Below are 27,910 nucleotides of genomic sequence, written 5' to 3'. Positions count from 1 at the left end.
CCTAGATTAAACCTCCGTGGTAGGGCAGGACTACATACCAATATACAGCAATATATAGCTACAGGAAGTGTTTCTGGTGCTGAAACCATTGTTTACTGCATTTTACCATATGCCAATACGGTTCCTCTTTAAAATTGGCACCACAAATAGCCTCAGATTTCGACCAATTCACAAAAGACTTCTCAGGGCCAGGGATCATTGGAGGTAATAACTTATCCCTTAAGTACTCCTTGCTTGGATTAGTAATCATCTGTTAGAGGCAGTTTACAGTGAATGTGCATCATTTGGCGCCTAGATGTGGAGCAAATACAATGTAACGGCAATGCATCCATTGCTGCGCACAGCGCCAGGGCTGTGGAGTCAGTACAAAAATCTTCCGACTCCAACTCCGACTCCTCAGTTTATGAAACCACGACTCCGACTCCAACTCCGGGTGCCCAAAATTGCCCCGACTCCGACTCCACAGCCCTGCACAGCGCACTGCTGCATACAATTGTCAGCATACCATTACAATGGGAAAGTCACAGACTTTCTGCTGAGTATATGTAACAAAGGGGCTGGAGATAGCCGCTAGAAGAATATCGTAAAATTACACAATGGCCTCAATTCACTAAGATCATGCTGGTGATAAGAAGGCAAGAGGAAACTTACCTCCACACAGTGAGAGAGTTATCTTAACTCCTCATTCCTTAAGTTACCTCCGCTGTAGTTAATTGACCTCCTCTGTAGTTATTTTTACATGCAGTTAATTAGCAGCCGTCTTGGGCTGGTGCACACCGAGCGGCTTTTTCAGCGTTTCTGCAGCCGCTTGCGGCTGCGGATACGCTTGGTCAATGTATCTCAATGGGGTGGTTCACACCAGAGCGGGAGGCGTTTTGCAGAAACGAATCCTCCCGGGGTGAGGCATTTTTTGGATTGCGGATGGGTTTCTGCCTCAATGTTAAGTATAGGAAAAACGCAAACCGCTCTGAAAAACGCAAACCGCTCTGAAAAACGCCTGTTCAGAGCGGTTTTGCCGGCGTTTTTGTTACAGAAGCTGTTCAGTAACAGCTTTACTGTAACAATATATGAAATCTACTACACCAAAACCGCTACACAAAACCGCAAAACGCTAGCTGAAACGCTACAGAAAAATAAGAAAAAGCGTTTCAAAATCTGCTAGCATTTTGCGGATCTGCTAGCGTGTTTTGGTGTGCACCAGGCCTAACTCTGGAATTATTTTAAGGATTAAAGACAGAAGAATTAACTTTAGATGTTGCCCGAGGTAAAATGTTTCCTTAATACGACATGCCTTATCACCATGGTGATAACTCTAGAAACCTTATTAAAGACAGGAGATAAGCTTAGTGAATTGAGGCCATTATCTACTATTTAACTATGACGGTAAAAGATCATTAATATGTATCATTATTTTACTATGACCTAATCTTACTCTCACAGAGAACCCTCCTCCCACTGATGCCTAACCCCAAGACTCCCCCTGGAGGTGCCTAACCTTAACCCTCCCCCTTGTGTCTAAAGGCTCTGGTGCCTAGCCTTAACCCCTATGGCCCCACCCCAAAGCAATTAGCAGCAATACAAGGAAGTTTGGGGACTGGGGCCACCTGCTATGCAAATTGCTCCTATAAATAGAGAGTTCTTCACAAGTGATGTGATTGGTCAATGTTCTTTAGATTGTAAGCTCACAAGGGCAGGGCTCTCTCACCCTTTGGTGTCTTGGAATGTGTTATACATTTTATTCATCATGTTACTTTTGTCAATGTAATCACCAACTCCGTGTTTTGTACTAATTCAGTGCCAGGGAAGATGCTGGCGCTATATAAATCAATAATAATAATATTATTTTGTATATTCGTGTATACCACTGTCTGTATTATGTACCCCATGTTTGTTTACTACTTTGTACAGCTCCATGGAATATCTTGGCGCTTCATAAATCAATAATAATAATGATCTCTGAACAGAGATGCAGACAATGCACAGTGGTGTGGTGGATAGCACCCTCACTATACAGCACTGTCCCCGCCAGGACACCATCTACCATTTGTATGTTCTCACCATATCTGTGGAGGTTTCCTCTGGGCACTCTAGTTTCCTCCATCTTGAAAACATACAGATACATTAACTGGCTTTTCCCTAAAATTGGCCCCAGACCAGACAGATATATCATTATAGTAGAGATTAGATTGGGAGCTCCTCTGAGGGACAGGTAGTGAGAAGCCTATAGAAACTGCAGACTACTTCAGTGCTATATAAACAAAGAAACAGAAATAGTAAATTAAGTAAATAGAAATGAAAGAGGATGAGTGTAGCAGTCAGAAAGCTTGATAGACATGTGAAATAGTGATGTTAGCATTCATACTGCTATAATGACAGGTATAGTGATAAGCAGCCACAGGGAGAGGAGAGGGTGACAGAGACTTCCAGCCACAGGGAGAGGGTGACAGAGACCTCCAGCCACAGGGAGAGGAGAGGGTGACAGAGACTTCCAGCCACAGGGAGAGGAGAGGGTGACAGAGACCTCCAGCCACAGGGAGAGGAGAGGGTGACAGAGACCTCCAGCCACAGGGAGAGGAGAGGGTGACAGAGACCTCCAGCCACAGGGAGAGGAGAGGGTGACAGAGACCTCCAGCCACAGGGAGAGGAGAGGGTGACAGAGACCTCCAGCCACAGGGAGAGGAGAGGGTGACAGAGACCTCCAGCCACAGGGAGAGGAGAGGGTGACAGAGACCTCCAGCCACAGGGAGAGGAGAGGGTGACAGAGACCTCCAGCCACAGGGAGAGGAGAGGGTGACAGAGACCTCCAGCCACAGGGAGAGGAGAGGGTGACAGAGACCTCCAGCCACAGGGAGAGGGTGACAGAGACCTCCAGCCACAGGGAGAGGAGAGAGTGACAGAGACCCCCAGCCACAGGGAGAGGAGAGGGTGACAGAGACCCCCAGCTACAGGGAGAGGGAAGGGTGACAGGAACCCGTAGGCAGAGCACAGGGAGAAGAGAGTATGACAGAGACCCCCCCACCACCCCCGGTTCTTACGTTTGTGGGCGGGAGCTGGGGTGCTGGTCTGCCCATACACCACTGCCAGGCTGAGGAGTAGCAGCAGGATCCGGGCACAGGGGTGCTGCAGCCATGTCTCCTCCATCTCTGTGCTGGGCAGCTCTGGGGAGGATGGTGGTCAATGATTACAGCAGCACCGCTACAATGTATCACAATGCAACAACTTCCGGGAGGCTGAGCCCATATGCTTCCTGCAATCCAAACCGCTCTGCCTCCCCTCCTTCCCTGCCTCCCCCTCCTGACTCTGCTCACATGCTAATGGCATCACTGCCTGGCTGCATGCATACACATCACTGGCTGTGCAGGGTGCCCACATACTGACACAGCAGAGGGGGGCACATATATACTGACACAGCTGAGGGGACCCACAGGGCAGATCTCTGGCTGATGGCTGCCCACATATTTACTGACTCACTGGCTGTGCAGGGAGCTCACAAATGTACTGACACAGGGCATATTTCTGGCTACTGCCTCACATACTGGCACATGAATAGAGCCCCCAGATATCCTGGCATATTTTGGGGGTAATGGCTTTTTTGGAACCTGCATGCACCAGAACTTCACATGCTGCAGCTGGATGTTTCTGGCTCTTTTCCAGTCTGCAGATACAGGACTGCATAAGGCATTCTTTAGCAGGCAATGCTGTGGTGGATTACAAGACCCAGCATGCATTGCACTTTTTATCTCCCAGAGTACAGGTGTCTAATGACTACTTGATGTTCTGGCAGCTGTGATATCCTACAGCAGAGCCAGCACACCAGGGATGGACTATAAGCCCCAGCATGCCTAGGCAGATCTGCTGCAGTGACTGGACCTCTTCCAGGCTGCAGACACGTGACGTATGCAGTTCTGCTGCTGAGCTGCACAAAGCAGGGGTTGACTACAAGATCCAGCATGCTCTCCTGCAGCCATCCTCATCCCTGGCTGCCTTGTAGGGTTGTGTTACCATTACAGAGGGTGTACATATGAATCCCTCACTCTCCATATGAATGGTTTGTGGGAGAGTTCTTGTCAGAAAGCGGTTATAATAGATAAATAAATAAATGTGCCTCCCTTGTTTCACTGAAAATAAACTGGGAGGTGTTTATTCCCCGGAACTCAGTGTGTGGAACGTTGATTCTATTCGGAAACTCGTCATGGGTGCACCGCCACCGGCTGGGGGAAGGGTTATGTTGTTACGCAGCAGGATTTCCTGTTCCTGGACACAACGTGGAGTGAAGAGGCAGTTGGAGATCCATTGCAGCTGAGAGGTCAGGTGTGTGTCCTCCGTATAGACTTATAGAGTTTGCCAGCAATATACACAAGTGTGCAGCACATTCTGTCCCATCTCTGCACACACAGCTGCCAGCACAAGATGGTAGCAGCATTACACTGGCTGGCAGCACAGACTGGTAGCAGCATTACACTGGCTGGAGATACAGGCTGGTAGCAGCAGCACACTGGCTGGGGGTACAGACTGGTAGCAGAATCACACTGGCTGGGGGTACAGACTGGTAGCAGCATTACATTGGCTGGGGGTACAGACTGGTAGCAGCATTACATTGGCTGGGGGTACAGACTGGTAGCAGCATTACATTGGCTGGGGGTACAGACTGGTAGCAGCATTACATTGGCTGGGGGTACAGACTGGTAGCAGCATTACATTGGCTGGGGGTACAGACTGGTAGCAGCATTACACTGTCTGGCAGCACAGACTGGTAGCAGCAGCACAGACTGGTAGCAGCATTACACTGGCTGACAGTACAGACTGGTAGCAGCATTACGCTGGCTGGGGGTTCAGACTGGTAGTAGCATTACACTGACTGGAGGTACATACTGGTAGCAGCATCACACTGGCTGGGGGTGCAGACTTGTAGCAGCATCACACTGGCTGGCAGCACAGACTCGTAACAGCATTACACTGGCTGGAGGTACAGACTGGTAGCAGCATCACACTGGCTGGGGGTACAGACTGGTAGCAGCATCACACTGGCTGGCAGCACGGACTGGTAACAGCATTACACTGCCTGGAGGTACAGACTGGTAGAAGCATTACACTGGCTGGGGGTACAGACTGGTAGCAGCCTTACACTGGCTGGCAGCACAGATTGGTAGCAGCATTACACTGGCTGGCAGCACAGACTGGTAGCAGCTGCACACTGGCTGGCAGCACAGACTGGTAGCAGCTGCACACTGGCTGGCAGCACAGACTGGTAGCAGCTGCACACTGGCTGGCAGCACAGACTGGTAGCAGCTGCACACTGGCTGGCAGCACAGACTGGTAGCAGCTGCACACTGGCTGGCAGCACAGACTGGTAGCAGCTGCACACTGGCTGGCAGCACAGACTGGTAGCAGCTGCACACTGGCTGGCAGCACAGACTGGTAGCAGCTGCACACTGGCTGGCAGCACAGACTGGTAGCAGCTGCACACTGGCTGGCAGCACAGACTGGTAGCAGCTGCACACTGGCTGGCAGCACAGACTGGTAGCAGCTGCACACTGGCAGCACAGACTGGTAGCAGCATTACACTGGCTGGCAGCACAGACTGGTAGCAGCTGCACACTGGCAGCACAGACTGGTAGCAGCATTACACTGGCTGGCAGCACAGACTGGTAGCAGCTGCACACTGGCTGGCAGCACAGACTGGTAGCAGCATTACACTGGCAGCACAGACTGGTAGCAGCATTACACTGGCTGACAGTACAGACTGGTAGCAGCATTACGCTGGCTGGGGGTTCAGACTGGTAGTAGCATCACACTGGCTGGCAGCACAGACTCGTAACAGCATTACACTGGCTGGAGGTACAGACTGGTAGCAGCATTACACTGGCTGGAGGTACAGGCTGGTAGCAGCAGCACACTGGCTGGAGGTACAGGCTGGTAGCAGCAGCACACTGGCTGGGGGTACAGACTGGTAGCAGAATCACACTGGCTGGGGGTACAGACTGGTAGCAGAATCACACTGGCTGGGGGTACAGATTGGTAGCTGAATCACACTGGCTGGGGGTACAGACTGGTAGCTGAATCACACTGGCTGGGGGTACAGACTGGTAGCAGCATCACACTGGCTGGGGGTACAGACTGGTAGCAGCATCACACTGGCTGGCAGCACGGACTGGTAACAGCATTACACTGGCTGGAGGGACAGACTGGTAGAAGCATTATACTGGCTGGGGGTACAGACTGGTAGCAGCCTTACACTGGCTGGCAGCACAGACTGGTAGCAGCATTACACTGGCTGGCAGCACAGACTGGTAGCAGCTGCACACTGGCTGGCAGCACAGACTGGTAGCAGCTGCACACTGGCTGGCAGCACAGACTGGTAGCAGCTGCACACTGGCTGGCAGCACAGACTGGTAGCAGCTGCACACTGGCTGGCAGCACAGACTGGTAGCAGCTGCACACTGGCTGGCAGCACAGACTGGTAGCAGCTGCACACTGGCTGGCAGCACAGACTGGTAGCAGCTGCACACTGGCTGGCAGCACAGACTGGTAGCAGCTGCACACTGGCTGGCAGCACAGACTGGTAGCAGCTGCACACTGGCTGGCAGCACAGACTGGTAGCAGCTGCACACTGGCTGGCAGCACAGACTGGTAGCAGCTGCACACTGGCTGGCAGCACAGACTGGTAGCAGCTGCACACTGGCTGGCAGCACAGACTGGTAGCAGCTGCACACTGGCTGGCAGCACAGACTGGTAGCAGCTGCACACTGGCTGGCAGCACAGACTGGTAGCAGCTGCACACTGGCTGGCAGCACAGACTGGTAGCAGCTGCACACTGGCTGGCAGCACAGACTGGTAGCAGCTGCGCACTGGCTGGTAGCACAGACTGGTAGCAGCTGCGCACTGGCTGGTAGCACAGACTGGTAGCAGCTACACACTGGCTGGGGATGCAGACTGGTACATTACACATCCTGCCTGGTATGAAATGCCTGATATTAAATTAAATTAAATAGATGGTATAGAATCCTGAACAGATGAGCAGCTAGTTATGATAAATGCTGGATGTGGGAATAAGGGCATCCTTCTACATCTGTTGTGGTCCTGTCCCAAGCTGGGAGGGTTTCGGTCCCAGGCTATACGATGCTGCACAAAATGGATAATCCTACAGTACATATGACTAAGTCAAAGGCATCCAAATGGGCTCTGGTCCCACATATGCTGAATGCGGCTACAGGATCTGTATTTAAACAAAACCCCACATATTCTGGGGTGGCCATACACTTATAGATTTGCAGCAGATTTGACCATTAGATAGATTTCTGTCAGATGCCTGGCAAGTCAAATCTGACAGGAATCTACTGTATCTGATGTGTGCCACACACTAGGAACAGATTTCCAATAGATTTCAGAATGAAATCTACTGGAAATCGATCTAAATGCATTATTGGACCATTAGATCCAATGCAACTCTATAGGCCATCGCTCTGCTGCCAGCAGCAGATCGACCTAGATTTTCCATCCTGTCAGATCAAATCGATCGAAATCGGCCACAAATCGATCGAATGGGGAATTTGATAGAATTGATTTCTGATCGATCTATTCTATAGAATTGATCGATCGATGGCTGAAATCAACCAGTGTATGGGCCCCTTTACCATCAATGTTGACTAATGCTGGGTACACACATGAGATTTTCTGGCCGATCTACTGTCAGATCGATTATCTCCGACATGTCCGATCTGCTTTATGATCAATTTCCGTGCATTTTCCAATCGATTTCCAGTCACTTCAAAAGGAAATCAATCGGAAAATGCTTGGGAATCGATTGGAAAGCAGATCGAACATGTCGGAAATAATCGATTTGACAGTAAGTGGCAATCGCCGCTCGGGAGACTGTTAGACTCTAATTACTTTGTACAGTGCTGCGATCTGTGACACGGCCTTCCCCCTGGGACACAGGGAAGCGATCCGCTGTGATAGGCTGGCCAGGGGACGGAGGGATAGAAGAGAAATTTTAAAAAAAATTGTAAATTTTATTAAAAATTTCATAAAATAAATATTTACAAATAAAAAAACAAACAGCTGGGGGGCAATCAGACCCCACCAACAGAGAGCTGTGTTGGTGGGGAGAAAAGGGGGGCGGCGGGGAAATCACTCGTGTGCTGAGTTGTTCGGCCCTGCAGCTTGGCCTTAAAGCTGCAGTGGCCATTTTAGTAATAAATGTCCTGGCCACTAGGGTGGGTTAACACCACAGTCCTCAAGTGGTTAAATGACTAATTTTATAAACAATCCAATATTTCCTTTTTTCCAGAATGCCAGAAGGAGACAATCAGAATTCTGAAAATGGCCAAGTGGTCAGGGTGACAGAAGACAAGGGCGTGGCACCTATCAAACCTCAGTAAGTATTCCATGATGCTGGTATAAGGCCTTGTTCACACTTCTAAGTGCAGATAGCCGTTCCCAACCCGCGATAGCATGCCGATCCCAATCGCCAGTGATGCAAAAAATGCGTGCAGCAGTGCGATACCAAATCACCCTGCTGCGCAGCGCATTTAGTCTGAACATCAGGCAGAGCAGTCTGTGCACTTCTGATGTTTCTGCATCTCGCACACCATATGCGTTGCCGAAATACACACTGCAACGCGTATAGTGTCAACATCGCCTAAGCTGTTTGCCTTTCCTGTAGAACCAGCCAGGCAATCACATTAACAATATTGCTTGGACAAATCTATGATAATATTGGCGTTTAGTCTCAGGAGCAGTGGTTGGCATCTGGTTTAAAGAGACACTGAAGCAAATTAATTTTGCCCTTTCTACCTTATAATTTGCTTCAGTGCTCTCAGCACAACTAAACCGGTGCGTCCTCGCCGCTAAACGAGGGCTGCAGAGCCCCCAAATCCCAGGGGGGCAATCTGGCCGGCATTTCCGCAAAGAGGCAGAGCTTTCAGCTTCAGCTCTGCCTCTGCTGATGTCAATTGCGGCGCATCGCCGGCTTTCCCCGCCCCTCTCACTCTTCCTTCACAGAGGGGCGGGGAGAGGCGGCAATCCGCGCGACGATTGACGGCAGGAGAGGCAGAGCTACAGCAGAAAGCTCTGCCTCTCAGCGCAGCAAAATCCACGACCAAGTTGGTAGTGGATGTTTGCACAGGGATTTGGGGGCCCTCGTTTTGCGGCGGGGATGCGGCGGTTTACTTGTGCTAAGACTACTGAAGCGAATAATAGGGTTTAGGCTTATTATAACCCAGGCTATGGTTACAGCCTTTTACCACCTAATTGCAGTTTTTTATACTGTACATCCATGACACCTTGAATGTATTATAGTCAATTTACGTATAATGAAGTGTGGTTAAAATGGCATAAAATGGGGCCCTGGCTAATAATGCAGTTCATCTGATTATTTTTATTTTATGTTTTTAAAATGTACCCAAGTTGGCATGATGAAATAGATGTGTGCATGTGCAGTGCAAAGCACACATTACTAGGCTGTGTTCATTTTCTTCATTTTCTGCCTGAAACTTAACCATTCAGGTATGCAAGTGACATTTTCTCTCCAGTCGGACTGTAGTGTAAAGGGGCCCAAACACTGGTCGATTTCAGCTATCAATCGATTCTATAGAATCAAATTCCCAGATTGATCGATTTGTGGCCGATTTCGATCGTTTTCTGACAGGATGGAAAATCTAGGTCAATCTGCTGCTGGCAGCAGAACGATGGCTCATAGAGTTGCATTGGATCTAATGGTCCAATAATGCATTTAGATCGATTTCCAATAGATTTCATTCTGAAATCTATTGGAAATATGTTCCTAGTGTGTGGCAGACATCAGATAGATTCCTGTCAGATTAGACTTGACAGGCATCTGACAGAAATCTATCTGATGGTCAAATCTGCTGCAAATCTATAAGTGTATGGCCACCTTTACCCTCATTGAAAAGGAATTGCAGTCATAAAACTCTTGCCTGGCTGAGAACAGCTTCTGAGTGCAGGGGATAAATAAAAAAAAGTCAATAGTTCATATAGTTTAGATCTGGGACATTGAAACTATGTCAAATATGTGTACCATTCACATGAGCTAATATAATGTTAAATTAAATCTACTTTTTTTAGCTTTTAAAAAAGAAAATAAAACTGGGGGGTTCTAAAAAGGGAAAACAAGATCTAGATCATTTCCTTGTGATAAGAAGTGATTAAGTTAGGCCACATACACACATCAGACTATATGGGGAGTTCAGCTCCATAGAATAGACTGTGTAGTTATGGCTCTTATACTACATGGAAGGGGGTAAAATTGGTCTGTGATCTTTCATTTTCAAAACACAGACCCTGAAATTTATACTAAAACTACAAAATTCCTTTTTCCTGAATCAATAAAACTTAACCTTTAATAAATTTTTTAAAAAATTGAAGGTGTCTGACTGAATACATTCCTTAAAAATGACTTGCAAAAGATGCTGGGCCTGCAGTTTCTATTAGTTACGGATAAGGAAGAAAAAGCCTTATCCCAGGTCCCCTAGCATCAGAAAGTAAATATAAAAGTTAACCCCCACCCCCCCAAAACAACCCAAAAGGTTTCACTACATTAGCAAAGCTTTTTCAAGGGATAAAAGTGCTAAAGATAAGTGCTAAAGTGATACGGTGCAAAGTATAGAGATACAGCATATCAGCTTATAACATGATTGCAGACAAAGCCATCTTTCATTTTCCAAAGACTATGGTCTGATGTGTGTATGAGCCTTTATTCTTTGAATGAAAGGGAGAAGCACTGAAGTATGAAAATTGTTCTGATCCATAAGGGGAAAAACTTAGGGGTGAACTGGTTAAATCTCTGAACTCATTAGCATACGTCTGTTGAAGATCTGATAAGGGGGTTAATTCTCAAAACTTAAAGTGACCATACACTTATGGCCCACAGACATGCCCATCATAGATCCCTGTCAGATCAATCTACCGCCACACACTAGGCATAGATTTTTAATCACTTCCGCCCACAGTGTTGTTCACCTTATGCATCTGAGCAACATTCACTTCCCATTCATTCGCCAATAACTTTATCACTACTTATCACATTGAAATGATCTATATCTTGATTTTCCGCCACCATTTAGGCTTTCTTTGGATGATACATTTTGCTAAGAATTATTTTATCCTAAATACATTTTAACAGGAAGATTAAGAAAGAAATGGAAAAAAAATCATTATTTCTCATGTTTTGGCCATTATAGTTTGAAATGAATACATTCTGCCGTAACTAAAACCCATGTATTTTATTTGCCCATTTGTCCCGGTTATTACACAGTTTAAATTATGTCCCTATCACAATTTATGGAGCCGATATTTTATTTGGAAATAAAGGTGCATTTTTTTTCAATTTGTGTCCATCACTATTTACAAGCTTATCATTTAAAAAATTATAGTTCTATACTCCCTTGACATGTATATTCAAAAAGTTCAGACCCTTAGGTAACTATTTATGATGATTTTTTTTTAATTAAACATTTTATTTGGGTAATTTTTGGTGTGGGATATAAACAGTTAATTTTAAATGTAATATAATGTATTTATTTAATAAAAAAAGTATGTGGGTGTAGTTTTACTATTTGGCCACAAGATGGCAACAGTCAAAAAGTCCTGGAAGCTAATTATCTCGTTTCCAGGAAGCATTAGAGAAACTGGAACTTTTTTTTCTGCAGAAAGACATATATCAAAGAATTGGAACTATATTCCCATTCATTGATCTCGGGGGTAACGGCAGGCCGCGGAAGCGCGCACAGCGCCGCTGCAGCGGTCTATTTGGACGGATATATGTGAAGTGGGTTAATAGATTTTAGCATAAAATCCATAAAAAAAAATCTTTTTAATTACATCATTGCACTGTTTGATGCAGCACATTGCTTTGGGCCATCCAACTGCCGCCACTGATCGATGTCTTCTATTTGCTGCGATAAAACCGATTTGATTGATTTTGATCACAGATCGGACAAATGATATGGCATAGATTTCTAGCAGATTCATTCAGAGGAATCGAATCAGTCAGATATCAACAGGAAATATCGCTGAAGGTGTTGGTAGTGACAACATTATTACGTTAAAGGGAACCTTAATTCTAAAAAACCCTCAAAAAATAACTTGTCTGGGGCATCTACCAGCCCCCTGCAGCCATCCTGTGCCCTCGCAGTCACTCACGGCTCATCCGGTCCCCCTCCGCCAGCTAGTTTCATTTTTGCCGACTCGGAATTGGCGGGCCGCCATGCGTACCTTTGCACACATTCCCGCTGGTGCAGGAAGCTAACGTGGACATTAATATGTACACAACGCATAAAAATGTACGCGTTGCTCCTGTAACGCGTAAAAATGTACGTGTTAATGTCCGCGATAGCTTCCTGCACCAGCTGGAATGCATGCAAAGGTACATGTGGCAGCCCACCGATTCCAAGCTGGCAAGAATGAAAGTAGCTGGCGGCGGGGGACTAGAGGAGCCGCGAGTGACTGCGAGGGTACAGGATGGCTGCAGGGGGCTGGTAGATTCCCCGGGTAAGTGAAACTCAGGTGTCACTGATGTCACTGCCTGTAGAATGGTGCAATGATCTCTATGGTATTGTGATTTCCTGTATTTTTCCTGCGTTCCTGTGTTGTAAGTAAGCTACATGCTACCTGATGGTGGTGTATGGTATATCTCTGCATGTTTCTTCAGTAAAGAGTTCTAATTTGTTATACTGGGTGCCTATCTGCTTGTACAGACCACTCTGCTCCATTAGAAGGTACCCACACACCTGTTGATCTGCCACCAGATTGATCGTCAGAGAAGGATCTATTGCCTGCCCACATACTGCAGACAGAGTCCCAATATTTATTGACTACGAGTGTTTTTTTGTATTTCCCTCTCAGATATTTGACCACCAAGGATGAGTTTCATGCGTTTGTTGATGCCGGCAATAAAGATGGAAAAAGCCAGGCAGATGCTAAACAGGCCTGCAGTGCCCCCGATGACAACGCCAGCGACAGCATCTCACAAGAGCCTGCAGCAAAGAAGATTAAACTGGACGAGCCTGCAGGAAACCAGAAGGAGGACCAGGGTGAGAAGAAGCGGGCGAGAGGTCAGAACAAGAGCCGTCCTCACGTGAAATATTCCCACTATGAGCCACAACGCTTGTGCCCATCAATCACACAGGTGGGTTGCTAAGTAGCAAGACTAGGGAGCCAGTCATGTGGTTTTTAGTCACATGATCACAGTGATTAACCTGATAGACAGTCTGATAGGAGGGAGGAAGGGCAGTAAAAAATATCCACTTTATTGGTCCCTAAAGGACAGCACATCTCGTGGGTCTGTCCAGCTTCTTCAGGTCAAAAGGTATGAGTGCATTTAAAGTGGATCCGAGATAAACTTTTACTCCTTGCATGATTGTGATCCTTACATCTAGTTTATAGGGCATTCTTCAAGCAATACTTTTTTTTTGTCTTAATACCCCAATTCCCTATAAACTAAACAAGCCTCGCCCACAGCTCCTCCAGCGCCTTGGCACTCTGAGACCCATGTGGCAAGGGCTTATGGGAGCTCAGTCTGGGGAGGAGGAGGTTATTAGCCAGAGATTTCAGAGGCAGTGGGGAGGAGGAGAGAGGAGTGGAGTTTTCACAGGCTGAGGTGTAGAGATGCAGAGCAGCTTGCCTGTGTGTGTAATGATCACAAGCAGAACATGGCTGCTCTCATTGTATCACAGGAAGAAATAATCATATAGGGCTTGATTTACAAAGCGGTGCTAACCTACTTAGCACGTCTAAAGTCCTTAGACGTGCTAACCAGGGTGCTAAGTAGGTTAGCACCAGATTTCTCAATCAGATCGCGCGTTAACTTTACGCGTGCAAAGTCCTATGCGCGCTAAGTCCCATAGGCTTTGATGGGCACTTCGCGCGGAGCGCCCTGTGCTCTGTGCAGTGCGCGCGTAAAGTTTTACGCACATAAAGTTTTGTGCGCATAAAGTTTTACGCGCGAAAAGCTCGTTTAGGCGTGCTAAGGGGGTTTTCACAGGCGTGCTAACAGCACCTCTTTGTGAATCAAGCCCATACTGTTGAAGCTGTTTGCAGCTAGATTTGCTGTCTAAACTTTAGATAAGCTATATAGACAAGTTACTTGTTCTAGTTAGTTTTTCATCTCAGATCTGCTTTAAAGGACAACTGTAGCGAGAGGTATGTGGAGGTTGCCATATTTATTTCTTTTTGAACAATACCAATTGCCTCGCTATCCTGATGGTCTATTTGGCTGCTGTAGTGTTTGAATCACACCAGAAACAATCATGCAGCTAATCTTGTCAGATCTGACAATAATGTTAGAAACTCCTGATCTGCTGCATGCTTGTTCAGGGGCTATGGTTATATGTCTTAGAGGCAGATGAACAAAGGAATAGCCAGGCAGCTGATACAGCTTAAAAGTAAATATATCTGGCAGCCTCCACATACCTCTCGCTACAGTTGTCCTTCAAACTGGCGCCCTTACTACATGTGTGCTCATACAAAGACACTTCATTTTTGTCCTGACGAAGCAGGTAAGGCCCACAAAATGCAGTCTGTACTGAGAGTGTTATGAAGGCTGCCACATTTATTTCCTTTTAAACAATACAGTTGCCTGGCACTCCTGCTGATCTCTTTGGCTGCAGCAGTGTCTAAAGTACACACCTGGAACCAGCATGCAGCTAATATAGGCCTGTGACAGCCAGTGAACTTGCATATTTTAAAAGGCAATAAATATGGTGGCCTATATATACCGCTCACTACTGAGTAACTTAAATTCTGGTGTGCAATGGAGCGGCTCCCTTCGTGCAGGAGAGCTGCCAGAACAATGGCGTTGTGTGGGGGCGTGGCTAAAGATATGACATGCTGGACCTTAAGCGATTGTCGTGCGACTGCTGTATCCATGCTGCTCTGACTGTCCAATTTACGCCCATGCCGGACATTCATTCACTACGACAGAGTTCAGACCGGCGTGGGTAAGGACCTTTTTGCTTTCCACACAGCCCCAGTGAAGCAAGTAGTCTTGTCAGTCTTTAACCAATCGCTGCAGGGCCGTACAACTCAGCACACAAGTGGTTCCCCCCCCCCCCCCCCCCCCCCTCCTCTGTTTCTCCCTACCAACAGAGCTTTCTGTTCGTGGGGTCTGAGTGCCCCACAGATGTTTATTTTTTAATATAAATATTGTTCAAATTTATTTAAAAATAAATGTACTCCTTTTTTTTTTTTTTCTCTCCCCCTCTCCCTTCCTCCCCGGGTCCCTCCCTTCCTCCGCCTGCCTATCACAGCGATCGGCTGTCATAGGCTTCAGCCTATCACCGCCGATCGCTTCTGTGTCCCCAGTACAGCGCTGCCTTAGATTGCAGCGCTGTACAGCCTAATTAGACGGCAGTTTCGCCGCCTAACAGTCTCCGAGTGACGATCACCACTGGGAGACTGAAGGTGGAGCGGAGCTCCGTCATCCAAGCAGAAATGCGCTGCGCACGCAATCTCCTGCTAGCCCCATAGAAGGCCGTTCACGCCAGTCGGCGTGAAGCAGTCCTGGGGCTGCCGCCGCATTCACGCCAATTGGCGTGGAGCGGTCGGCAAGTAGATAAAGAGGAACTGTAACCAAGGATTGACCTTTTAACCCAAACAGTAGCTGATAACCCCTTTCCAATGAGAAATCTTTACCTTTCCTCTAATAGATAATCAGGGGGGTCTGTATGGCTGATATCGTGGTGAAACCCCTCCCACAGTGTGATGTCCTGACCATGGTCCTGATAGTTTGCTGTCTGTGAACCTCTTGCATTGTGGAAAATAATGGCTTTTTCCCAACTGGCAAGCAAGCAATATCTCCCTCTGTGCATAGAACTCTCAGTAACGAACATTCCGTATACATCACCTGGCAGAACTAAAGATGCCACCCCCATGTGATAAATGTCAGAATGTAAATCAGGGAGAGGAAATATTTTACAATGAGCAAACACTGACTACATAATCTATAAACGAATATTGTAAATCATTAGCAGTTTTATTCATTATGTTATTTTCACTACAGTTCCTCTTTAAAGGGACTCCGAGCACCTCTCATGTATATGCCTAGAGACTCCGACCAGTACTGCAAAGTACTTCAAGATGCATACCTTTCTGCAGCTTGTGCTCTCCTCTTTCATTTGATGCCTGAATTGCCGTTCTACACCAAATAGTTTTAGTTTAATTTCAATTTAAAAATCGCGACTGTCATCTTGGCTATGTTATAACTTCCAGGTCACCCGTCTTCTCTGTTAGAGAAGTGCATCATGGAAATGAAGCAGGAAGAGGAAGTGACACGCATGGCCATTGCAAGAGGCTCCTCCAGAAGGGTCATAGCACGACTTTGTTGGAAGTCGTCCGGCTTAACCAGTTCGGCCCATCTGGACGAGCTTCCTTGTGCGCGCGATTGGGCGCGCCCCCGCGCACGCTCCCACTGCCCGCCGCTAGCCCCCCGATCAGTGAATGGGAATATAATTCCCATTCACCGATCTAACTTCCCCGCAGAAATACCGACGCTTTCTCTTCAGAGAGCGCGATATTTCTGCCCCCAGGAAACTTCTCCCCAGCATTTTAGTTCTTGGATGCGAGAGCGCTCGCATCCAGGACTTTTTTCACTGTGGCCATCTTGTGGCCAAATAGTAAACTGCACCCACATACATTTTTAAAAAATATTATTTTACATTTAAAATTAGCAGTTTCTCTCCCACACCAAAAATTACCCACATACACTTTTTTTTTTAATTAAAAAAAAAAAATACAATTAAAAAAAAAAAAAAAACAACATAGTTACCCAAGGGTCTGAACTTTTTAAATATGCATGTCAAGAGAATATGTTATTATATTATTTAAAATTATAAGCTTATAAATAGTGATGGACGCAAATTGAAAAAATGCACCTTTATTTCTAAATGAAATATCGGCGCCATAAATTGTGATAGGGACATCGTTTAAACGATGTAATAACCGGGACAGATGGGCAAATAAAATACATGCGTTTTAATTACGGTAGCTTATATTAATTTCAAACTATAATGGCCAAAAACTGAGAAATAATGCATTTTTTCCGTTTTTTTTTCTTATTCTTCCTGTTAAAATGCATTTACAGTAAAGTGGCTCTTAGCAAAATGTACCCCCCAAAGAAAGCCTAATTGGTGGCGGAAAAAACAAGATATAGATCAATTCATTGTGATAAGTAGCAATAAAGTTATAGGCGAATGAATGGGAGGTGAACATTGCTCGGATGCATGAGATTTTCGGCACTGCAGTGCTGAACCGGTTAAAGGCATGCCCATGAGAGGTGCTCGGAGTCCCTTTTTAAAGTGCCAAATCCTATTTGATGCTCAGTAAAGTGATGCCTCATGCAGTTTCTTTCCCACTGAAGCAAACAGTCCTAGTGTTTATACACATTTTGCATGTCGTATTTGTGTCTTTTCCTGTTTTGCATTAGTCGTCGTTGTAATGCTGTATTTATCGCTTGTTCCTCTATATAACTAGGAGAACGCCAGTAAATGCTTCTTTGGGGAGAAGTGTAAGTTTCTACACGACATCGAGAAATATCTGGCGGAGAAGCACGAAGACATCGGCCCCAAGTGTCACCTGTACGAGACCTTCGGCAAGTGTATATACGGCCTCACCTGCCGCTTCGCCAAGTCTCACCTGGGAGAAGGGTTCAAGAACCTGGTGAACGAGGAGCGGGTGAAGCAGTGGGAAGGAAAGGTTCTCGTCCGGAACAGCCTGGACAAAGACCTCCAGCGGCGGCTCAGGAGGAAGGACGTGCGCTTTGAGAAGACAGAGAAGATCCTGAAGTTTCTCAATGAACGCCGGAAGCTGAAGAAGGTTGATGGAGCTGCACCACTTCCTGCAGAGGCACTTCCTGCAGCGCTGCCGGGGTGCGTGACTGAGGGAGAGGGCAGCGGTGGAGAAACGGCTGCATTGCGCAGCACAGACATTACAGATGGAGGCGATGCAGGGACTCCAGTGGTGACATGCGGGACTGTAACAGACGAAGATGTCATTAGGCTCAGGCCCTGCGAGAAGAAAAAGGTACACGGGGGACGGTGCCATGGGGATATGAGGAAAGCAGCACCTGACACAGTGGCGTAATAATAGCCCCCTGCAATTTTCTGCAACTGTGGGGGGGGGGGAGCTATAGGAACTGCTCCTCCTCCCTCCTGCTTGACGGGAGTATAACCCCAGGGAGCGTTGCTATACTTCTCTAGTCCATGCTGGTGCTGCATCAGGTCTCCTCTGCTGGGCATCAGCGTGCTGTATGCTGAGTTCTTCCGATTCCTGATGCATGTCATGTCATCAGGAGCCTCAGGGGGCAGCATGCAGATGTCAGGAGGAAAAGCTGAGCATGGACTAGGCAAATATAACAATGCTCCCTGCGCTGTTAATACTGGGGGTGTATCTGCCACCATACTTCTGCAGGGGCGGGCTCTCAAAATTGTTCCCCTGACCTGATAAGTTATTTTTCTTTCTTTTTAATTAAAGGACACCCGAGGTGACGTAATTTCTACAAACGGACAGAGCAGGTGTGTGTAGGCAGCAGTCCTCATGCCCACTGCACCTCTGTTCTCCTTAGTCTCCCTTTATTGCCTTCTAAATGTCCTTGTATGTAGTGGCAGGGTGCACCTTACTACACACATTTCAGTGCTGTGTCCATTCATTCACCAATAACATTATCATTAATTATTACACCCGAAATAATCTATATATGTAATCTATATCTATGGGGTTTTTTTTTCACTACCAATTAGGCTTTCTTTTATTGGTACTTCTTGCTAAGAACTATTTTATTCTAAATGCATTTTAAGTAGAATAACAAGAAAAAAAAATTGAAAAAATTCATTACTTCTCAGTTTTCGGCCATTATACTACTACATACATACTACTGTAATTAAAACCCACAAATTTTTATTTGCCCATTTGTCCTGGTTATTACACCTTTTTAAATTATGTCCACACTACAGTGTATGGCGACAATATTCGATTTGGAAATAAAGGTGTATTTTTCCCATTATATGATTTCGGGTACTCTAACAATAATGTAAGCACTTATTTGCAAAAAATAACAGTAGTACACCCTCATAGCATACATATTTTAAAAGCTAAGTCCTTAACTCAACAATTTATGTATTGTCTTTTAAATTCCAGAACTTTTTTTTTTTTTTAACTATTCTGTTATAGGAGGGCAGGGACGAAGCATAATAAATTAAGGGGCTTGTTATACGGATAGGAAATGTACATTTAATTTTTTTTATTGTAATATTCTTTTTGGCCACTAGATGTCCCCACACATTTCCCTGTCTGGTTAAAATGCAGCGCAAGCTGTGCTCCACCAACAGGAAATGATAGTGACTGTAATTTTTTTCAAAGAAATGCAGCAGCAATCATTTCAATTTAAACACCTAGATTGGGTTTAGGAATGTTCCTAATCACCAACCTGTGGCCAACCGCGGGGGCCATGTACGCGGCGGCCGCACAAACAGAGGGACGAGTATCTGCGCCCCTGGTAGCTTAGGCGAGATTTTCAAGGATGTAGATACTCGTCTTGCGGGCGAACACAGTGAATCCAGCGCAGGAGACTTAGGCGCACAGGGAGTATCTTCGGCGCTGTCAGAAGACTGAGCTGAAGTTACTTTTAAAACTCAATAATTTGGCTTCCAGCAAAAGCCGAATTATTTCATTCCCCACCATCCATGGCCGCCTGGAGGGGGAATAGTATTTAACATCGCCGGGACTTGTGCAGCAGCAGGATCAGCCATATACCGGCTGTATCCTGCGCCCAAGTCTCCCGCACCGATTCCTCTTGCACGCTCTTGCGGGAGGGGAACTGGTTAATCATAATGATCGAATCTGACAGATATCGATCCTGCAACATCACCACCCAATTGATCGTTTTGTTCAGTTTCCAGTTCTAATCTGTGAAAAGGATCGATCAGGCATGCCAAAAAATCTCAGTCACAAGGACTCAATGGGGTGCGTGGAGGTAATGGCATTAAACAATGCACATTGCCTGGCAGTCCTCATCATCATCTGCCTCTAATACTTTTGCCCATAGGCCCTGAACAAGCATGCAGATCAGATGTTTCTGACTCAAGTCTGACTGGATTACCTGCGCACTTCTTTCAGGTGTGTGATTCAGACACCACTGCAGCCAGAGAGATCAGCAGGACTGCCTGGTAACTGGAATGGTTTATAAGGAAATAAATATGCAGCCTCCATATGTCTTCCACCTTGGGTTCCTTTTAAGAGTTTGGTTTTATTATACACATATTGTTAAAGTAAACCTGAGACAGAGAGGGAGAAAAAATATGCATATGTTGGGCTTCCTCTAGGCTGAATGCCTCCTCGCCGTCGTCCACTACCATCCTGCCCCATCTTGCTCCTCTGCTGCCCCTGTGCAGCCCGGGACGTTGCCGGGAGTGTGTGTGTGTGTGTGAGTGTGTGACCAGACTGCGCCTGCCAGACTTTCCAGGGCCAGTAGCGGATAATGCAGGTGGCGCTGGAGGATGGCGAGGGAGCGATTAGCCTGGAGGGTGCTGGAGGGAAGCCCCAGGTATGAATATATTTTTTTTCTCTCCCTCCCCCGTCTCCGGTACCCTTTAAAGGACAACTGTAAAGGTTGAAAAAAGAGAAAAAAAAAAGAGCTCAACTTACCTCTGGCTTCCACTGGCCCCCTGCAGACATCTTGTGCCCGCGCCAGGACAAAATGATCTTCCGGTCCCCGCCGCCGCCAGCTTACTTCCTGGTTTTTGCGACTTTTGTATGTCGCAGTGGCCTGTGACATTAAAGTTGCAAAAACCAGGAAGTAAGCTGGCGATGGCGGGGACCGGAAGATCATTTTGTCCTGGTGCGGGGACAAGATGTCTGCAGGGGGCCAGTGGAAGCCCCAGGTAAAGCGGATCCGAGATGAACTATAACGAGTAACTTGTCTATATATCTTATCTAAAGTTTACACAGCAAATCTAGCTGCAAACAGCTTTAATAGAATATGATTATTTCTTCCTGTGATACGACAGCAGCCATGTTGTTTGTATACATTACACAGAGGCAGGCTTATCTGCATCTTGAGCAAAAAAACCTAATCCCCCCTCCTCCTCCCCTATGCCTCTGAAATCTCTGGCTAGTAATACCTCCCCCTCCTCCTGCCCAGACTAAGCTCCCATGAGCCCTTGCTACTGCCAAGGCTCTCTGAAAAACTGTGGACGGGGCTTTTTTAGTTTATAGGGAATTAGAGTATTAAAACAAAAACAAAAAGTTTTATGCAATGAGTAAAAGTTCATCTCGGATCCACTTGAACTATACTTTTGAATTCAGTAGAGAAACGTTGGAATGTATTGTGGTTTATTTGCGGCCAGTATTCTTCTGTTCAGGGCTGTGGAGTCGGAGTCGTGGAGTCGGGCAATTTTGGGTGCCTGGAGTCGAAGTCGGGAAAAAATGCACCGACTCCGACTCCGGCTCCTAATTAATTTGTTACTGTAATTAAAATAGAAAATATGATAAAATGTTCTATTTCTCAGATAATAGTCATTAAAAATAATGTATATATACAGTATATATACAGTAATAGCTGGGCTTAGTCCACAAAAATGAAATAAACCAATCAAAATTAGTTACTTGTGCTGCTTCAATAAAGCAGTCCCCGTATTTTTAAGGTCAGATATACATATCTGATTGTGACTGTATATATGATGTGTACGCAGGAATCTCTTATATATACTAAATAACATCTATGCTGTAAGAATAAAGCCTGATGTGTAGCCGTGTCACTAATAGAGATGGTCAATGAGATGGAAATAATTCTGCACTGATGCTGATTTATGCAAATGTATGCACTCCCTTTGCTGATGAAATCAAATAATTTGATATGTTGTTAAAATTTGGTTTGGTGACTACAAATTAAAGGGTACCTGAGACAGATGAAAAGTAAAGTTTTATACATACCTGGGGCTTCCTCCAGCCCCCTTCAGGCTAATCGGTCCCTCGCTGTCCTCCACCACCCGGATCTTCTGCTATGAGTCCTGGTAATTCAGCCAGTCAGCGCTGTCCGGCCGCATGCCGCTCCCACAGCCAGGAACATTCTGCACCTGCGCAATAGTGCTGCACAGGTGTAGTATGCTCCTGGCGGCAGAGTGTGTGCATGCGCACTACGCCCGACTGGCTCAAGTACCTGGACTCATAGCAGAAGATCCAGGTGGTGGAGGACGTCAACGAGGGACTGATTATCCTGAAGGCGGCTGGAGGAAGCTGTTACACAGTAGTACTATACTCTACATATGCACTCCCCACAGAGCTGCAGGGAATCCACTGAGAATGCTGTGCACATTGAACACAGAGGTGTTGTCTGTCACCCATAAACCTTGTTCAGATTGTGCATGAAGAATGTGTAATAGAGGAAGAATCTCCTCATTCCCCTGCAGAGTACCTGCACATCACTCTTACATGTACCCACAGTTACATTGCCTAGGGCCTGATAGATGTTCTTTGTTCTGGTTTGTACCTTTTACAAGTACTCTTACCAAGGACTAGTTTTAGTCTAAAGGGAATAAATATAGTAGTCTACATATCCTTCTCACTTCAGTTGTCTTGTAAAATTCCTAAGCGTTGGCAGTTAGGAGACGAATTTCATGTTACATACTGTTAATCAACAAAATTGTAATATGCAAATTAGAGGAGTAGTAGTCAAGGAGTCGAGGAGTCGGAGTCGGTGGAATCCTAAACTGAGGAGTCGGAGTCGGTGGATTTTTGGACCGTCTCCACAGCCCTGCTTCTGTTTAGGAATTCTCACCTCTTCCTCCTGCCGCGGTCGGTTATCTTATAATTCTGTAATGTTGTCATATTACCCTTTAACTTATTCACTGCTCTCTTTTTATTTAGATTGATTTCCGAAATAAACTATACCTTGCACCATTAACCACAGTAAGTAGCTAAAGGTACATTTTTTACAAAGTTTTGCGTAGTATGTCATCTACACATCGCTTCATCTTGAATGCATGTGCTTGTTTTAATAACATGGTGGTGGGGTGTAGAGTTGTAGTTTTAACACAAACTTATGTCTGAATCCTTTAAAGGAAATCTTAAAGTGCACCTGAACTCAGAACTTCCTCTCTGCACTAGATAAGCAACAGCATAATAACCTTTAAAGAAAAACATTTAATCTGCAGTGTGTCTACTTCTTGCTTTCATGGAAGCAGACATAGGGTTAACCGCCTGTATTTGCTCTGGCAAGGCAGCAAGCTGACACAGCTGAGGGATCAATTTACATTTGTGATTAGTCACGGATGAGGGGGAATTGGACACGCTAAACTCTCTAAATACATACAGGGTGCATTTCTCGCTGTTTTCCTTCTGTCCTGTGCAAGAGTTCAGGTCCACTTTACTGGTTGCCGCTGACATTGGCCATGACCCCTGACCACTCTCTGCTCTGTGTTCACCGTCAGTGCGGGAATCTGCCATACAGAAGGATATGCAAGCGTTTCGGAGCAGATATTACATGTGGGGAGATGGCCATGTGCACCAACATCCTCAAAGGTCACCCCTCCGAATGGGCTCTGATGAAGCGGCACCACACAGAGGATCTCTTCGGAGTTCAGGTATGCCGTCTCTTTAAAACATCCATAGTTTGTTTTGTTTTGGAGTTTTTTAGCCTCAGTTTAGAGACCCTTTTTTGCTATACATTTTATACAGTATAATTTAACCACTTTGCATCCAGACCTTGTTTCCCCCTAATGGACCAGAGCAGTTTTGACAGTTTAGGTATGTCCTTATTTAATCAGCAATAACTTTATCCCTACTTATGACGCCTAAATGAAATGTGTTTTTTTTTCAAGACAAACTAGACTTTTATTGTATGCCATTTTTTTCCCTCAAACAATTTTGCTTCCTATGTATTTTAATGGGAAAAGAGGAAAACATTGGAAAAAAAACACATTATTTCTTAGTTTTACTGATTACAGTTTAAAAATAAAAAGTGCTACTGTAGATAAAAACCACAAATTTTGTTTGGCCATTTCTACCGTTTATTACAAAACTTAGATTGTCACAGTTTATGCTGTGGATATTTATTAAATAATGCTAAAATGTGTATTTTTCACTATGTATTAAGAAAATAAGTTTTTTTTGTTTTTTTTTAATGGTAAAAATCAATCTTATTGGCTCAGGGTACATATATTCCCTTTTACCAATTAGTGCTGCATCAGATAGTGCTAGAGTTGTGCACAGGAGCAAGCGCAATCGTGCACAGCTGTGCTTCAGCTACAAGACTTAAATCTCTGTCCTCGTGGCTTAGATGAACTCACAGAGGATGTAGATATACTGTAGTGGTGGAAAAAGTGGTTAAAGGACCACTATCATGAAAAATTGAATAATTTAAAACACATGTTCTCCTCCATGTAAGGGTGCATACACACATCCAATTAGGATTGGCCAATTTTACCACCTCCATGTAATATAAAAGCTTACCTACCCAATCTGCTAACAGTATTCAAACTCTGTTGGCCCTCACACTGTATGGAAGTGTTAGAATTGGCTAACCAAAATTGGACGTGTGTGCTTACCCTTAGATGCGTATTTCTCCCAGCTTAAAATGCTCTGTAAATTAACTTTTTTTCCATTGTCCCTGTCTGTTATAATAGAGAGTAAAAAATTGACAGATTTTGGGCTAGTTCATCTCCTCATTTGGGATTCTCAGGATTTCCTTTATTGTTTACAAAAGCACTTCCGGGACAGTATTTATATAAAGCTGCGGGCCAGCCTCCCAGCTTGTACGCTGTTGGGCTGAGCAACAGCTGATCAGTAAGTGCTCTTCATGATGAAGAATAGTCTGGGAATCCCTCATGAGAAGATGGACTAGTCAAAAACCTCTCAGATTTTTACTTCCGACTGTATGTGACAGAGTAACCAAACAGTTCGTGGTGACCCAAAACCACTAAAAAACCCACCTGTATGTGACCGCAACATAGGAAAAAAGTAAATTATTGTGCATTTTATTGCAGAGTAAATCTACAGTACATTTTTTTTATGTATAAGTTTTACCCAATATATGTTAAAGGATACCCGAAATGACATGATGGGATAGACATGTGTATGTACAGTGCCTAGCACACAAATAACTATGCTGTGTTCCTTTTTTTCTTTTATCTGTCTGAAAGAGTTAAATATCAGGTATATAAGTGGCTGACTCAGACAGGAAGTGACTACAGTGTGACCCTCACTGCTAAGAAATTCCAACTATAAAACACTTTCCTAGCAGAAAATGGCTTCTGAGAGCAAGCAAGAGATAAAAAGGGGAATTTCTTATCAGTGATGGGGTCACACTGTAGTCACTTCCTGTCAGAGTCAGGACTGAGTCAGCCACTTACATACCTGATCCTTTTTTTCTTTCTCTGTCTGAAAGAGTTAAATATCAGGTATGTAAGTGGCTGACTCAGTCCTGACTCTGACAGGAAGTGACTACAGTGTGACCCCCTCACTGATAAGAAATTCCCCTTTTTATCTCTTGCTTGCTCTCAGAAGCCATTTTCTGCTAGGAAAGTGTTTTATAGTTGGAATTTCTTAGCAGTGAGGGTCACACTGTAGTCACTTCCTGTCTGAGTCAGCCACTTATATACCTGATATTTAACTCTTTCAGACAGATAAAGAAAAAAAGGAACACAGCATAGTTATTTGTGTGCTAGGCACTGTACATACACATGTCTATCTCATCATGTCACATGTCACTTCAGGTATCCTTTAAGAAATGAGCAAGGATACAAGGATGTTGTTTGGTGTTTATCACTGTGTGATGTGTCGAGCATATGAAACGCAGGAGAGCACAGAGTACACTGCTTTTCCTGACTGAATGTATTCTACACATGGATTTGGACTGGCGCTGTGATATATATCTTAACGCACAGCTGAAGTGAGAGGAATAAAGAGGGCTTGGGGGCTGCCATATTTATTTTCTTTAAACAATGCATATTGCCTGGCAGTCCTGTTGATCCTCTCCCTCTAATACTTATACCCATAGACCGTGATTAGATTAGGGTGCTCTGACTGTATTAGCTGCATGCTTGTTTCAGGTGTGCGATTCAGACACTACAGCAGCCAAATAGATCAGCAGGGCTGCCAGGCAACTGGTATTGATTAAAAGAAAACAAAGTATGGCGGCCTCCATATACCTTTCAGGTTTCACTTCAGGTACCCTTTAAATGTTTGACTGTTTTGAAGAGTTAGTACATCATAACAACAGATTTGTATTATACTGGCGGGTTAATTGTTATCCTCCAAATTGGCACTAGGCTGCATTTATTATATTACACTGTGATGGGGACAAAGATTGATCTCTGCTGAGGTACAGTTAGTGCCATGAATATTCTATACTAGCTGACGGCCCGGCGTTGCCCGGGTATGTATATGGCTGGTGTTGGCTCCGCCCCTTTTTCTAACCCTAACACTCAATTACTCATTGACCTAGTTTGTGAGCTTTGTTGTCTTTGGCATCAATAATTTGCATTGAAATGAAACAAATTGGCTGTGGCTCCACCCCTTTTTCTGAATTTGAACCCCAGTCACCCAATGACCAACTGTAGCAGGTTTGAGGTTTGTGCCATTAACGATGCAAGAATAGCAGCAATTAAATATTCCCGTTGAAAATCAATAGGTGAATTTTGATTGGCTTTTGTAGGCTCCACCCACTTTTCTGAATATTAATCCCAGTCACCCAGTGACCAACTGTGCAAAGTGTGAGAATCCTGCCATTAACAGTGTAAGAATGGCTGTTGTTTACATTTCCCAGTGAAATTTGTATTTGTCTCCGTCCACTTTTTGGTTATGGGAATAAAAAGTATCCTATACTTTATTCCAGGTAATGTGCTATGTGTGTGCCAAATTTCATTCAAATCCGTTCAGCCATTGTTGCGTGATTAACAAACATGCAAACTTTCCCATTTATAATATTAGTAAGATATTTGATAGAAGCACAATGGGGAATACCTTATGCTTAATAAATATTATTTATAAGAAAGCCCTAGTTTCAGTCTCGTTCTTTTTAAAAGTTTATTATTTGAAAATTTACAATGCCCAAGGTTTTTGGTAAAATCCTTATTTGTGTTTTTTTATTTATTATTATTATTTTTAGTTGACTTCCTGTACGAAAGCCGGCCCCCTTCTATAGAGGGCTGGTGGGAGGGGTCAGGGGAGGGCCTTATACAGAGCAAGAGACGCCCCACTGTGCTGGCATTCCATACTTTGTGCACAGCTCTCTGGGTCATGTGACTGACATTTACTGAGGGACTTTCTATGGAATAACTATGTCAAAAAGAAAATTGCATGAATAATGGTATATCTCCCCTATTCACCTTTATTGATCTGGGAGGGTGAACTATAAACCAATATCCATCGCTGAGTCTTATATGGGATCATACCTTCTCATTGCAGATAGAGGGCCCTTTCCCTGACACCATGACCAGATGTGCAGAGCTGCTGAGCGGATCTATAGACGTGGACTTTGTGGACATCAATGTGGGATGCCCCATAGATTTAGTGTATAACAAGGTAGGTGAGTTATTTCTTGGCCCAATACATGTTCCTGTACAGAGAGGAGCTGGATGAGGATTCTCATAACGGGACAAGATTTCTTGCTTTGGTGCCACTTCTGAATGCTTTTCTTTGTCTTCCAGGGTGGGGGTTGTGGACTGATGAGCAGACCTGGGAAATTTGAAGATATCGTCAGAGGAATGAGCTCGGTAAGTGCGGGAGAGAATTGGGAATATATTTTTCAGTAGGGAGCAGTATTTGACTAAATTGGTCAAATACTGCTCGCTCCGCACGGCGACGGTGACAACGGAAAGTCTTGATGGGCCACTCCATACTGCACACGCCTGAGCGACCTCTCTCATGCACTTGCGCGCAGTATGGAGCCGCCTGTCTTTGG

The 27,910-nt window shown here is 45.1% G+C and overlaps 2 protein-coding genes across 3 annotated transcripts in view; one reads left to right on the top strand and one right to left on the bottom strand.

Annotated features, from left to right (window-relative positions):
- LOC137518114 (pituitary tumor-transforming gene 1 protein-interacting protein-like) overlaps positions 1-3,254 on the bottom strand; it is an 89,894-nt gene extending 86,640 nt beyond the window's left edge. The window contains exon 1 of the mRNA XM_068235470.1: positions 3,036-3,254. Within this exon, the coding sequence (XP_068091571.1) occupies positions 3,036-3,141 (106 nt within the window). The 5' untranslated portion in view covers positions 3,142-3,254. The remainder of the gene's footprint in view (positions 1-3,035) is intronic.
- Positions 3,255-3,760: 506 nt separating this feature from the next.
- The window catches only part of DUS3L (dihydrouridine synthase 3 like), a 40,853-nt gene continuing 16,703 nt past the window's right edge, over positions 3,761-27,910 (top strand). The window contains exons 1-8 of one of the 2 annotated variants that reach the window (XM_068238562.1): positions 3,761-4,306; positions 8,291-8,377; positions 12,865-13,147; positions 17,488-18,036; positions 22,876-22,917; positions 23,439-23,591; positions 27,415-27,531; positions 27,657-27,722. In XM_068238562.1, coding sequence (XP_068094663.1) covers positions 8,292-8,377; positions 12,865-13,147; positions 17,488-18,036; positions 22,876-22,917; positions 23,439-23,591; positions 27,415-27,531; positions 27,657-27,722 — 1,296 coding nt within the window. In that variant the 5' untranslated portion in view covers positions 3,761-4,306; position 8,291. Of the gene's footprint in view, positions 4,312-8,290; positions 8,378-12,864; positions 13,148-17,487; positions 18,037-22,875; positions 22,918-23,438; positions 23,592-27,414; positions 27,532-27,656; positions 27,723-27,910 lie in introns of both variants that reach the window. The other variant, XM_068238561.1, reaches the window with a different exon arrangement.

Source organism: Hyperolius riggenbachi, chromosome 5, assembly GCF_040937935.1.
Source record: "Hyperolius riggenbachi isolate aHypRig1 chromosome 5, aHypRig1.pri, whole genome shotgun sequence".
Classification (NCBI taxonomy): Eukaryota; Metazoa; Chordata; class Amphibia; order Anura; family Hyperoliidae; genus Hyperolius; species Hyperolius riggenbachi.
This window is presented reverse-complemented; position numbering and strand designations above follow the sequence as displayed.